The 14,622-nt window shown below is 36.5% G+C and overlaps 1 protein-coding gene across 1 annotated transcript; it reads right to left on the bottom strand.

Moving 5' to 3' along the window:
* Window positions 1-6,591: 6,591 nt before the first annotated feature.
* Window positions 6,592-12,011, bottom strand: LOC141317145 (rhodopsin kinase grk7-b-like). The gene is made up of 3 exons (XM_073832953.1): window positions 11,578-12,011; window positions 8,573-8,844; window positions 6,592-7,201 (listed from the first exon to the last, which is right to left on the bottom strand). The coding sequence occupies exons 1-3, from the start codon at window positions 11,980-11,982 to the stop codon at window positions 6,871-6,873; spliced, it is 1,008 nt and encodes a 335-aa protein (XP_073689054.1). The 5' UTR covers window positions 11,983-12,011; the 3' UTR covers window positions 6,592-6,870.
* Between the last annotated feature and the right edge of the window lie 2,611 nt (window positions 12,012-14,622).

Genomic DNA, 14,622 nt, shown 5'->3' with positions numbered 1-14,622 from the left:
CTTTAAATAAAGTATAACCAAATCTTTTCATCAGCCTAGAACAACCTTGTCCGTCATTGACATGTGCAAAGCCCCCTTAGGCTCTTGGCCCACTCACTTGAACACACACAAGTGGAGAAAGTCAAGTAAACAGTGAAGATTCGTGTGCAGGGATTTTTACACTCTTACACCCTTCAGTTCATGTCTCAAACATGACTTCCAAATTGCCATCACGATCACTTTGATCTCATATACCAACTGTCCGCACAAGCTAAAAGTGTGCATGTGTTTATGGTTATTGCACATTTGAGAGTGTGTGCTGAGACAGTAAATATTTAGCGTCTATTCAAATAGGTGTAAATGTGTGTCCGAGGGTGGGTGTGTTTTCCGAAGAGGATGGCGGCTTTCTTTGGGTGACTTGATCAACCATTTCCATTAAGGACTAAGAGACGGTCTTTGTAAGAGTATCTGGGTTTCAGCCTGGGAAAAACATGTTCAGAGATCTTCCGTGAAGCTCCAGCTGTCACTGCGGCAGCCACAGATGTCTCCCTGGTTATGTAGCCTATAGCCGCAATCATGGAGCATCTTGGATTTCCATCCACACATGAGTGTGAATCTCAGCACACTTGTCCTCTAGCACACTCCATAGGGCTTGACATTCTGACCTCATTAACCCTAATCAAAAACTAATCTATCAGTGCATGCCTTTATTAAAGGGATAGTTCACTCAAAAATGAAAATGTGATGTTTATCTGCTTACCTCCAGGGCATTCTAGATATAGGTGACTTTGTTTCTTCAGTAGAACACAAATGAAGATTTTTAACTCAAACCGTTGCAGGCTGTCAGTCATATAATGACAATCAATGGGACCCACAGCTTTGAGAGTCATACAAAACAAAACTCACCACTAATGCCATGGAGTTGTATATTTATGTATGTATTTTTCAGTGTATTACAATGCGGTTTCCAGCGGGCTCTATGTGGTTTCTAGAATGTTTGCTTACTGGTCCAAGTCAATTGTCCACCCACAAGTATACTATTGTTTTTAGTATTCTGGTCTCTTGATATCCCTTACCAAAGATACTTAAGTAAAGTTCAAGTATATTTTGAAGTAAACTTTATGTAGTAAGTATAAAAATATCAGTGTACCATAGTATACTTTTTATTTCAATACTCATTGGGACTAAATTGGCCCAATTTCTAGTATATAAAAGTACACTTTTAAGTATAATTTAAGTATAACAGTAGTAAATTTCGAGTACACAGCTAGTTTACATCTATGTTTTCAGTTTGTACTGCAAGAATACTAAAAGAGAACTTATAGGTATACTGATAGTTTACTAATTAAATACTTTTGTATTTAAGTCTCAGTAAACCACTAGATTAGTAGTTTTATACTGCAAGTATACTTTACATCATACTTTAAGTATACTACTATGTCTCTATTTAGGTATTAATTTGTATATATTTTGTTAAATGAATATCTGAACATACAAAACATCAAAAGAAAGAACAGGGTATCTGCTTGTAAACAAAAATTCTAGCTTCATGCATTCTTTTTCACTTGAATGTGGGTACGTTTCATGAATAAATAAACATCATTTTGAACAAAAAGAAGTTTCATGAAAATTAAAACGTAGATGGAGTTGATCAACACCCCAAAGCTGGACAGTCATTATTACCTCTTCATAGGTCGAAATTTTATTCCATAACGTTACACAGTTTTCCATATCTATGGCTTTGATGCTGTTTTTATGTCTGATGGTTGTGTTAGATTACATGTGGAAGCATCTGTTGTTTCGGTTTCTTCTTCACTTGTGATGTACAATAGCGTACAACAATGAAAACACAGATTCTCAGAGCACAAGTATAGCTCAAATATATTTAGATCTTTCCTAAATATAAGTCAAGTATACTTAAATGTCATTTGAAGTATATTTCTGAGAAGTATATAAAGCACATTTCTATGTAAGTACATAAAATGTATACTGAAAGTATACTTTCCTATTTTTTTGTTTAAAAGAAGTATACTACTAGCACACTTGAATAAACTTCTTTTTCGTAAGGGATATCTTGGCATTTTTCTTCATTTTCAGAGTCGCACGTGGACGTTTAATACTTGGGTTAGAGGCCTTGAAAAACACCTTGTGCAACAGTAATACCGATGCTTGCTTTAGTACTGCATTAAATCATTCTAAAACGCAAGTGTCTAAACCTGTGTTCCTGTCTATGCATATGTATGTACAAGCGCCCTGAAAATGACATTAAGCCCTCTGAAATGTTATAGGGCAGACCGCAGGCCGAAGTGGAGGGTTTCCCGAGAGTATTGTGTTAGCAGCCATATGTCAGCTTGTTAAATGAGATTAGAGAGCACTGGCTGTGCCGCTGAGGTGAAATCTGAACCTAATAATTTCAATGTAAAAGAAGATACCAGAAGAGGAGGCCTTCAGATGGCGGTTTGGATAAAACAGCTTAATATCCACCACTAAACACTTAAGAACTGCAAATTAGTCCAACACAAGCAAACTCTGTATTGTATTCAAAAGCAAGATCGGTTGCTATAAATCCTCAGCCCTAGTCTCTTCAATCACATAAAGCATTCCTGCATATTTGCCAGTTTAAAAACAAGACATTTAAAGTCTAGATGGCACATTGGAAAAACAAAAAGAGTTTACAGTAATGCCCTTACTGCAAAGCAAAGCATAACAGATGGTTAAAAGCAACATAGTATTGTTGAAGTGCATATATAAATTATTTAATACAAAAAATGCGTTACTTGAGATGTGAAGCTCAACTGTCCTCCAGCTGCTCTCCTTGTCTGCAGTTTAGAAATAGGATAAGCGTCTACTCATGAACATCTCTTCGCATGACAGAAGAAAAAAAAATGAGAGGAGGATTGGATGATAAAAGCACCACACATAAGAGGCCAAATTAACTGTAATTTTAACTGAGGGATGAGATTAAATTATTTGGTAATCAACAGCATGTCACAGATGCTGTCCACAAAGCTTCACTTCTGTTTAACTCAAATTAGGGTGACCAGACGTCCAAGCTTTCAAGGGAAAGTCCCAACTACACACAGTTTCACAATACACTCAAAACAGTCTGTATGCTGCAAAAAACCCTGACCAATATAACCTGCTGGTTACCAGAGCAATTGTCTAATGATTATTTTCACCAACAGAAGTGGCTAATGACAACAGTGGGGAAAATAATTATTTGATGCCCTGCTGATTTTGTATATTTGCCCACTGACAAAGAAATGATCTGTCTATAATTTTAATGGTAGGTTTATTTGAACAGTGAGAGACAGAATAACAACAAAACAATCCTAGAAAAAAAAACAATTTCAAAAAAGTTATAAATTGATTTACATTTTAATGAGTGAAATAAGTATTTTATCCCCTATCAATAAGCAAGATTTCTGGCTCCCAGGTGTCTTTTTTACAGGTAACAAGCTGAGATTAGGAGCACTCTCTTAAAGGGAGTTACCTGTATAAAAGACACCTGTCCACAGAAGCAATCACTCAGATTCCAAACTCTCCACCATGGCCAAGACCAAAGAGCTGTCCAAGGATGTCAGGGACAAGATTGTAGACCTACACAAGGCTGGAATGGGCTACAAGACCATCGCCAAACAACTTGGTGAGAAGGTGACAACAGTTGGAGCGATTATTCACAAATGGAAGAAACATAAGATAACTGTCTGGGGCTCCATGCAAGATCTCACCTTGTGGAGTTTCAGTGATCATGAGAACGGTGAGGAATCAGCCCAGAACTAAACAGGAGGATCTTGTCAATGATCTCAAGGCAGCTGGGACCATAGTCACCAAGAAAACAATTGGTAACACACTACACCGTGAAGGACTAAAATCCTCTGAAAGGTCCCCCTGCTCAAGAAAGCACATGTACAGTCCGTCTGAAGTTTGCCAATGAACATCTGAATGATTCAGAGGAGAACTGGGTGAAAGTGCTGTGGTCAGATGAGACCAAAATCGAGCTCTTTGGCATCAACTCAACTCACCGTGATTGGAGGAGGAGGAATGCTGCTTATGACCCCAAGAACACCATCTCCACCGTCAAACATGGAGCTGGAAACATTATGCTTTGGGGGTATTTTTCTGCTAAGGGGACAGAACAACTGCACCGCATCAAAGGGACGATGGATGAGGCTGTGTACCAAATCTTGAGTGAAAAACATTGAAAATGGGTCGTGAATGGGTATTCCAACATTACAATGACCAAAACACAGGATCAAGGCAACAAAGGAGTGGCTCAAGAAGAAGCACATTAAGGTTCTGGAGTGGTCTAGCCAGTCTTCAAACCTTAATTCCACAGAAAATCTGTAAAGGAAGCTGAAGGTTTGAGTTGCCAAACATCAGCCTCGAAACCTTAATGACTTGAAGAGGATCTGCAAAGAGGAGTGGGACAAAATTCTTCCTGAGACTTGTGCAAACCCCTGTTGAAAAAAACAGCATATGCTGGTTAGGTATGTTTTGGTGCTGGGATGCTGGTTTTAGCTGGTTCATGCTGGTTCTTTTGCTGGTTTATGCTGGTCCTTGACCAGCAACATGACCAGCATAAACCAGCAAAGGACCAGCATAAACCAGCTAAAACCAGCATCCCAGCACCAAAACATACCTAACCAGCATATGCTGTTTTTTTCAGCAGGGACATTTCCAAAAGCACAAACATTAAATAACTTTAGATAAGTTAAAGAAGGTAGGCCTAATTACAAAATAATATCTGAAAACATACAGTACAAAAATGTCTGTTTTTAATTCATTTTGACTATGAAATACAAAATATTTCCAATTTTCATTTTAGGATTCTGCAGCCAAATTATCCTTTAAAATAGTTTAAAAGAGACCCAGACACATTCAGGCAAACATTCCAATAACGGAACAAACTGTGCAATGATGAAGAGCAAAGCTCTTCGTTTAATAACTTCTACCTTTGCCCATAATACAAACAGATGGGGTTTGTTTTCCTAATGAAACCACTGGCTATTTTAGTCACTGCTCGCTAGCTGTGGACAAAACACTGGAGCATGTGGCGCAGGGTGCAGCGCAGCAGGTCTGAGAGCTACGCCAGACCGCGCCTGACCGACCGAGCCGCACCCGGAGGTTTCCACTCGCCTCAGGGAGCTTGTTTATCACACAGCTGAGGTGTCATCTTGGAACATGGAGGAGAAGGGCAAATATCTGCACCCTGTCCAAAACCACAAGCCTCTCTTTCCCATGTCGTGCTTGACCCCATCCTTTATCATATTTCATAAATAATCCCCCCGTGACAACACCAGGATTTGTGATAATCTACATGTGAGCACGGCTAAAATATTTAGGAGGTCATATAAAAGTCCTTTGAAATGGACTTTCTTCAGTGTGGATGGGCTTATCAGTCATCACTTCCTTTATTAAGTCACCTTCCCGCCTAATAAAAAGCAACATCTCATTGTGAGCAGTGACCTCTGCTGGTCACTTACACTAAAGGTGCTTCACGATGCCATAGAAGAACCTTTTTTTGTCTGAATGGTTCCATAAAGAACCTTTAACATCTGAAGAACCTTTCTGTTTCACAAAAGGTTCTTTGTGGTAAAAGAAGGTTCTTCAGATTATAAAAAGGTAAGAAAGAGATGGTTCTTTAAAGAACCTTTGACTGAATTGTTCTTTGTGGAACCAAAAATGGTTCTTCTATGGCATCGCTGTGAAGAACCTTTTGAAGCACCTTTATTTTTAAGAGTGTATAGCAGTCAGTAGATTATGCAACTCTAGTCGGAACTACAAGCCATTGGCGAGACATTCTAGTGAGTTCTGATGTTGTTTTAATAGCTTTAAATGCTGTATTACACCTAACACAGCATTTAAAGGTATAAACTGAAAAAAAAAAACAATAAGTAAATTTAAGTAAAATTAGCAATGTAAATTAGTAAATTTATGTGTGTGAGTAATTTCTACTTAATTATTTTAAGTTTACTCTGCAGTCCTCAAGTACAATTCACTCAGCCACGGTTTGTAAATTTGAATCAAACATCATAGCATTGAAAAAAAATGCCAGCATGTTTCACTTACAAAGGATGGTTCCTTATTGTTTTTAAGGTTATATGTACTTATATTGAATTTACTTTTTTAAATTCTTGCCTGAACTCAATTATTTAATGTAGAAAATACATTTGTTTTTCTTTATTATTTACTTCACCACAAAATCATTTTTATCAGTGTTGATCACCTAAAAATGTACTTAGACTTAGCCATTATGAATTTCTTTTGCTAAACACAAAAGAAGATATTTTGAAGAATGTTGCTGGTAGCCATTGACTTCCACAGTATTTCCCCCCCATGCTTTAAAAGTCAACGGCTACTAGCAGCTGTTTCGTTACCAACATTCTTCAAAATATCTTCGTTTGTGTTTAGCAGAAGAAATAAATTCATTCAGGTTTGGAACAATATAAGGTTGAGTAAATGATGACAGCATTTTTATTTTTGGGTGAACTAACACAGGCATTAAAGACATTAATAGTTATTGTTTTCAGCATATTTAGACTTTCACTTTGGCCATTTCTGCATATGAGGAGGAAAAAAGTACTTATGAAAAACACAGACACAGATAAATATCAACATGGTTTCTTTAATATAAATTATTTTGCCATAATAACAGTTATAGTGAAATGAATTTGCAGATGCATCAACCATCAACAGAACAAAATTCTAATCTTCCATAATCTTCAGTATAAATGCACTTGGTATTAAAAGCAAGTAATACTACAATATTATTATTTATTATTATAACAATAAACCTTCAAAGTCAAAGTATAACCACTTATACAGGGAAATCTCTGAAAATCTAAAAAAAGGACAAAACAAATTTTGTTCGTGCAAAATGTTCTTGTATCACAGCAGAGTGCAAGATTTAGACTTTTGCTCATCGTCATCATCCAGTCCCCCTTTTTTCCTGTTTGGGTCATTAAGCTCATCAAAGAGTCCGCTGTCAATCATCTCCTGTTGCCATGGAATTGGCACTGCCCCTGTGCTGAATTCATTAAAAAACGTCTTATCATTGGCATCAAATTCAACCCCCTTGACCTCAGAGAAGTCCCGAATGTCTCCGGTGTCTTTAGCATACACAACATTGGGTTTGGGCACCCATGGAGGAGCAATAAGCCCCGCCTCTAGCCGAGGGATGTTGATGGATTTGAAGAACTCGTGTTTCCTCGGGTCATCCCTGAAGGCAAAAAAACAGTTATGGATAAATGCACGGTTACGGCATGATGTTTACCCACAATTATCTAAAATATTAAAATAATAATTCATCTATATTTACTTACTATCATGTCATTACAAAACTGTTTGTAGAAAGTTCAAATTAAATTCTGCTAAATTTATTTCCACTGTTTAAGAACGTCCAAACTTCCAAAACCGTTCTACCCTTTTTCCTTCTCTTGGGAGTTATTCATATATGTGCATTACACTCGTAAAAATAAAGGTGCTTCAAAAGGTTCTTCACAGCGATGCCATAGAAGAACCATTTTTGGTTCCACAAAGAGCAATTCAGTCAAAGGTTCTTTAAAGAACCATCTCTTTCTTACCTTTTTATAAGTTGAAGAACCTTCTTTCGCCACAAAGAAGCTTTTGTGAAACAGAAAGGTTCTTCAGATGTTAAAGGTTCTTTATAAAACCATTTAGACAAAAAAGGTTCTCCTATGGCATCGTGAAGCACCTTTATTTTATAAGAGAGCATGACAAACCAACCAAAATCATTAAATTCTAGCAATTGTCCCCAGCTTTAAAAAATCAAATGTGGCGCCAGCAGTGCAGGTTGGCCGTCAATAGCATCAAACGTCATTGGTTTTTGCAGACCTTGTGACTAAATGCCTTGACATCAAACCTAACGTGTCTTTTTAGGCGCCATGTTTGCTCTGAGAGCTGGAGATCGTCATTAAATAATAACCCAAAAATAATAAATAATAAAGAAAGCTAAAAGCTGAAATGAGTCACGTTAAATACTTGTGGTAATATTATGATGTTTTTGGTCATTCCTGACAGATGTGACAGAAGCTGCGCAAAAATTCTTTTAAAATATCCTCTCTCTGTGTACCATGGAAAAAGTAAGAGCACACCGGTTCGGATTGACATATGGATGAATAATGTCAGAGATTTCACTTCTGGGTGAAACTGCTTCTTTAACAAGATTGAAATAAAAATTGTAATGGTTTGAAATGATTTCAGCAACTGACTTTGGGAAGAGTATTATATGTTAATATGTAATTTAAACCTATGAGCAATGAAGCTGGTATGGAATCTCTTTGAATGAAAAGACCCAACGATATTATGTTTTAACATTCATGCTTTGCTCCGTCCAAACCCAGTACTGAGGCTCCAAACCCACCGCCAGTGCTCTCACCGAGAAAGGCTGACAGAAATGCTCTGTTTCTTCGATTTGCTGCCACACTGGCTTGATTTTGCTGACAGAATGAAGCTTTTGCTCCTATGCTGGCATGCAGAGGGCAGAGTTGGACTGGCCACGTCCTAATAATGACCTGGAGTGGAAAAAGTATGTCTTCTTGCCATGAAACACAGAAACGCTGCCACTTACTTGCAGCCAAGGCGGTCCTCTGCGTTCTTTTTCAGAAAAAGACTGATGATGTCCTTTGAGGGGGCGCCGAATTTTTTGTGTTCAAATTTGCACTCGTCTTCTAGAGTTCTCCTTACTATCTCTTCTTTAGTAACCTTCTCTTTGTGATCTCTAAAGGGCAGACGGCCAGCCACCATCTCATAGATGCTACAGCCCAAGGCCCACCAGTCCACTGACGTACGATACGGCTCCTGCTTCAGGATCTCTGGCGCCATGTACCCTTTAGTGCCAGCCTGCGATGGAAAAGACAACAAGAGGGGTTATGAGAAAAATCATTCAGCCTTCTTGAAGACATCTGAAAAAGCATTTTAGTTCATATTTAAAGACATCTAGCATGGTATAAACTCTTTGACCTTTTCATCATCCTTACTAAAATCCCATTTCAGAAGAGATTCCTAAAACCACACAAAAACAATCCCATTTTACCAGTATGTCTCTCCAGGGACTCAAGTCAAACCCTTTGAGGCACACGACTCTTTGAAGATGGCAGTGCTGTGCCAACCCAACTTTGGGTATTACTGTGATTAGCATTACTGAGGGCTTATTCAAGGTTTTGCGGTACCCCTGGCTGTCTAAAATATTAGTAAATAATGAAAAAGTACTTTTTTTATTGGTAGTTTCTCGTTTTGACACTTATTGTAAGGTATTATCCAGGTCATTCTTCATTTGTGGTGGCACAAAACTTTACAACAGTTGAAATAAACTTTAAATACCAATAAATCATAAACTGTTTACATGTTTGTATTCTGTAGGGTAAACACAATTTGTGCAATGTTAATAGTTGAATTTTTGTTTTAAAATACATATTTAATTGAATTTGAGAGATTGCATTTGTAACAAAATATGCATATTCCCGCCATACGTCAGAGAGTTATCATGGAATGTAATTGCAAAAATCATTTTTTTAACACAAATAAAGTGGTTATATTGTGAATATAGGTTTTATTTAACATGTACAATTTTATTAAATACTTTAAAAAAAATACATATTTTGTTATATCTAAGAAAAAATGCAATTTGTCCCCCAAATTCATGTCTGTGGTGTTGCAACAATGGATGTCACGTGTAAGCAATGGGTGTGTAAAGGTCATTGCAGATGCTAATTGATCTAAGGGGTGCATGGTGAGTACATTATTTCTTATTAATTTTCTTAAAAATAGCTACATTTCTGACAATTTCATGTCACACTTTATTAGTGTCTGTGGTGTTATGTTGATAACTTGCAAATCTGACATATTTTATTCAAGATTTTGATAAATACATACTTATTAATATTTCCAAAATGTCCCCTAATTTTGAAATCAACATGATGGCAGCCTCCATTTAAGAAAAGTCTATATTTAGGCTAATTTGTCTGTGGTGTTACTGTCTTTCTTGGTAATACCATAGACATAAGTGGTTGTGTTTGATTAAAAATTGTAAAAAAAAAAAAAAAAAAAAAAAAAATTAGTCCTTAACATGTCTGATGGTAATAAGCAAGAAATGCTTTAATACTTAATTGTTTTCCCTATATTTTTCTACAGATATTACAAGGTGTGACAAGGTTGAAGTCTGTAACACATTTAAAGGGATACATTGCCTTCAGTTAAAATTTTTGGTTTTGCTTCTCTCATAGATATAATTCATTTCGGGTCTCATTAATCTAGCATTTGTGTCAGAGCAAATAGTTTTGGCTGAGGGCAAAATCTCATCATGTTATGTTTTATGTAAATTTAATGCTGTATATCAGAGTGCTGCCTTTGTACTTTTGACTACTTTTACAGAGGTGCCACGGGACTGTTGTATAAATGCAGTATCACACTTCAAGCCATGCAATATGGCTGTATATCGGCACGCTGTGATTACCTATGGCCAATTCACAGCCCTTATTTCTGGGTCAACATATCTGCATGCCAAACACTGTCTTTCTGCTGCAAATGTGGGTGCAGTTTCTGATGTAGAATGCTTGTCAAAGTTTAAGTGGACATGTTACATCAAAAAATGTATTTATAACAAAAATTGTTGGTAAGTATATATTTGCTGAAACCATGACTATTTTATATATTTTTTCATTAAAATGATTAATGAATTAATTAAAGAATTCAACCCTGTCACAAGCTTACAACCCCGTAACAATTAGAAATGCATATATTTCTGACGGGGTTGAGGTTTTTCACTCAAAATGGCCACTGCTCCTCAGTTAGGAGATCAGACCATATATGGCAGCAATAAAACAAGTACATTGTATATACTTATGGATTAAAATAAACTGTTGAAAAATAATAATTTTTCATCTTAATTGTATGTATCGGGTTGTGTGTTGTTAAGCTTGACAGAACCCTCCCTGACTATAATATGTCTCAAAAATATGAATAAAAAGTGTGATACTAGCACAAGTAAAGAATCCTGAATTATGTCATTTCTGGTAAATAATGTCAAATATGAGTCTAAATTATTACGAGCGTAGTTGAGTTCAGACTGTGGGACGCAACTTTAAATTCTGTTTTTCATAAAACATCTTGCAGTTTTTTTAGAAATATATTTCTCACAAGAAAGAAACACAAATAAATGCTTACATTATTGCCAAAAATCTATGAAACTATGCAAATTTTGTTAATTTTCTAATTTTCTAAGTACAAACTCACTGAAGTGCCTATGGGGACATGACAAAATACTTGATTTAAGATATATATAAGATATTATTTTATGCTAAAAAATATTAAAATGCAATAATTATTTTTATCCATTATAATGGGCACACCAAAGTACTGTGAAAAGCTTCAAACAATTAATATTGATAAACCACCACTTTAGAAACTCTAGGGGACTGAAATATTACCGAATCCCAGGAATGACCCATCGAGTGCCCATACTGGATATTTGTGGGGTTCAGACCTCAAAGTTTTCTACCAGCTTAGATTGTTACCCTCTAGTCTATGCCATTATCATCAACATAATAAAATCTTGTCTTATGTTCCTGTTCTTACCTTTTGAGTAATGGTTTTCCCATTTGGTAGCTCCACAGCTAGGCCCAAGTCTGACAACCTGCATTGGCCTTGACTGTCTAGAAGAACGTTTTCTGGCTTCATGTCCCGGTACACAATATCCATGGCATGTAGGTGCAGGAGACCAGTGATGATTTGAGCTGTGTAGTGAATGACACGCTCCATCTCAATGCCAGTCTCCCCAATGCGGTAGATGTGGTACCTAAGATCCCCTCCATTCATCAGAGTCATTACCAGACAAAGGTGGGTTGTCGTGTCAAACGCGTAGGCCAGGTTCACCAGAAACAGGCTGTTCACCTTCTCCAAGATTTTTTTCTCCAGCAGAGCCATCTTTTCCCCTCCTTTTTTCTTCAGACGTCTTTTGTCCAGCTTTTTGCAGGCGTACATCTGGCCCGTGTGTTTGACCTGAACAGCACACACCTACAGAGAGATTAGAGTAACATTTAGAAGAGAAACATTACAGTTTTTAAATGGAAAGATGAGCTAGATTTGGACAGAATTCTAGATTTTATACATTACTCTTTTTTTGATGCAGTAAAATGCTATTGAACATGGGGCAACAGTGAGAATACTGCACTTTAGTACTCAAGACCAGCCTTGGTCTTGTCTTGGTCTCAGACTAAAAGGACTTCCCTGCAAAAAATGGTTTTGTTACTTAGATTTTTTTGTCTTGTTTCCAGCCAAGATATAGAAAAAAAATTAAATCGAGGAGGATTTTCTAGATGAGTAAAAATTATTGTTTAAAATTAAGTTTTTGCTTAGAACAAGAAAAATAATCTGTCAATAGGGTAAGGAAAAAAACTTTGTTTTGTGTTTGAAATAAGATTTCTTTGCTTACCCCATTGGCAGATTATTTTGCTTGTTCTAAGCAAAAGCTCAGTTAATTTTTACTTGTTTTTTCTGAAAACAAGACAATATTTTTTACTCTAGAAAATCCTTCTTGATTTAAGAATCTTTAGATATTTTAGCTGGATATAAGACAGAAAAAATGAAGTAAGAAGTGTTTGCAGTGTTTTTTATTTCAAGAACACAACTGCAGAGATATCAATTGTTATATGTATATGAATTGTTGTACACACTTGAAAATCTCCTCAGATACAGATCATATTTCAGGGGATGTCATTGAAGCAGTGTCCAGTGCTTTGATAATGTCTACTAAATTTTATGTCAAAGGTGCCCAGATGGTGCATTATTTTTTGAGGGTATTTTATTCCATTCTGCATTTAAATTCCACTTTTCATCAATAGATGTTCAGTGTTATGCGCAACTAATTTGAAACGTGGCATGTTGTGTTTGGCTTTGTCTTAAAGGAGTAGTTACTTTCAAAACAAAAATGTACAGATAATGTACTCACCCCCTTGTCATCCAAGATGTTCATGTCTTTCTTTCTTCAGTCGTAAGGAAATAATGTTTTCTGAGGAAAACATTTCAGGATTTCTCTCCATATAATGGGCTTCTATGGTACCCCCGAGTTTGAACTTCCAAAATGCAGTTTAAATGCAGCTTCAAAGGGCTCTAAACGATCACAGCCGTGGAAAAAAGGGTCTTACCTAGCAAAACGATCGGTTATTTTCTAAAAAACATTACAATTTCTATACTTTTTAACCTCAAATGCTCGTCTTGTCTAGCTCTATGTGTACTCTGTGTAGAGATTAAAAAGTATATAAATCGTAAATGTTTTTAGAAAATAACCATAAATAATCATTTCGCTAGATAAGACCCTTCTTCCTCAGCTGGGATCATTTAGAGCCCTTTAAAGCTGCATTTAAACTGCATTTTGGAAGTTCAAACACAGGGGCACCATAGAAGTCCATTATATGGAGAGAAATCCTAAAAAGGTTTCCTCAAAAAACATAATTTCTGAATGACTGAAGAAAGAAAGACATGAACATCTAAGATGACAAGGGGGTGAGTACATTATCTGTAATTTTGTGTTCTGAAAGTAAACTACTCCTTTACAGGTGAAGTGTAGAATTTCTGTGCCAATAGCATCTAAAAAACAGTGACCCTATTGTCCACTGGCTGGAAAAAACAGTTTTGCCACAAACACCCACACCACAGGTTAAGCTAGAAACTGGCATGTTGGTCCACTGAAACTAATAAAGCAATGTTTGATAGTGCCACTGTTGGTAATTCAAACAGTGAATGGCTTACTCACTAAACTGGAAAAGAAGACTTTGCAACTGGGATAGGAGATTTTGCACCTGCCTTGTCGGTTGACATATTTTAGGCTGCACAGGCTACTGCCCACATAGCAATTGCAAATGCAAATGCAGCAAAGAATTACAGCCCTTGTGTGGCCCAGATCTAGACTACAGCTATGAGCCACACATGAGCCATAATTGGCCCAAATCTCAGCCAAATAGTAACTTATAACTAGCCCTGAACTGGGCCAGAACATGTTTTAATAGTGCTACCCAATCTCAGCCTTCAGTCAACCATATGGAGACCATGCCCTGATAGCAAGCAACCATTAAATCAGTGTTGAAAATAGTTGATTTGTCAGTTAATGACATTTCATTAATATTACTTTTGCACCCGCTATTAATGTTTCAACAAACCACCATAACTGTGATCAGTAATTGCTTTAGTTGGGTTCTTGATTCTTGCCTTTCAATAAATTGAGTATCTTTTAGTGCTAAAATAGTGTTTCAATGTAAACACTTATGCTTTAAAAAAGACATGTTATTAATGTAATGTTTTAAAATTAAGTTGGCAGTAAATTACTTTTTGTGATGGGTGTGAAGCTGCAATAAAGTTGAGAAATAATACTGATGATCTTTCATTACTGATGTAAATATTCTGTATCACAAATGTGAAAATACTGTGGCAATGTACAGCAAGATTTAGACATCAACAATACAAACCTCAACAATGGTGACAATCATCAAACTAATTCAGATAAACAGATCAACTGCAATGCATGCTGGGAATCATGAATGAGTTTTGTACCATGTTGATACCCAGCATGCATTTCTATCTTAATGTCTAATTGATTCAGCAATTTAATGTTTTTTCTGTTAGTTC

This window comes from Garra rufa, unplaced genomic scaffold, assembly GCF_049309525.1.
Source record: "Garra rufa unplaced genomic scaffold, GarRuf1.0 hap1_unplaced_389, whole genome shotgun sequence".
NCBI classification, from domain to species: Eukaryota; Metazoa; Chordata; class Actinopteri; order Cypriniformes; family Cyprinidae; genus Garra; species Garra rufa.
This window is presented reverse-complemented; position numbering and strand designations above follow the sequence as displayed.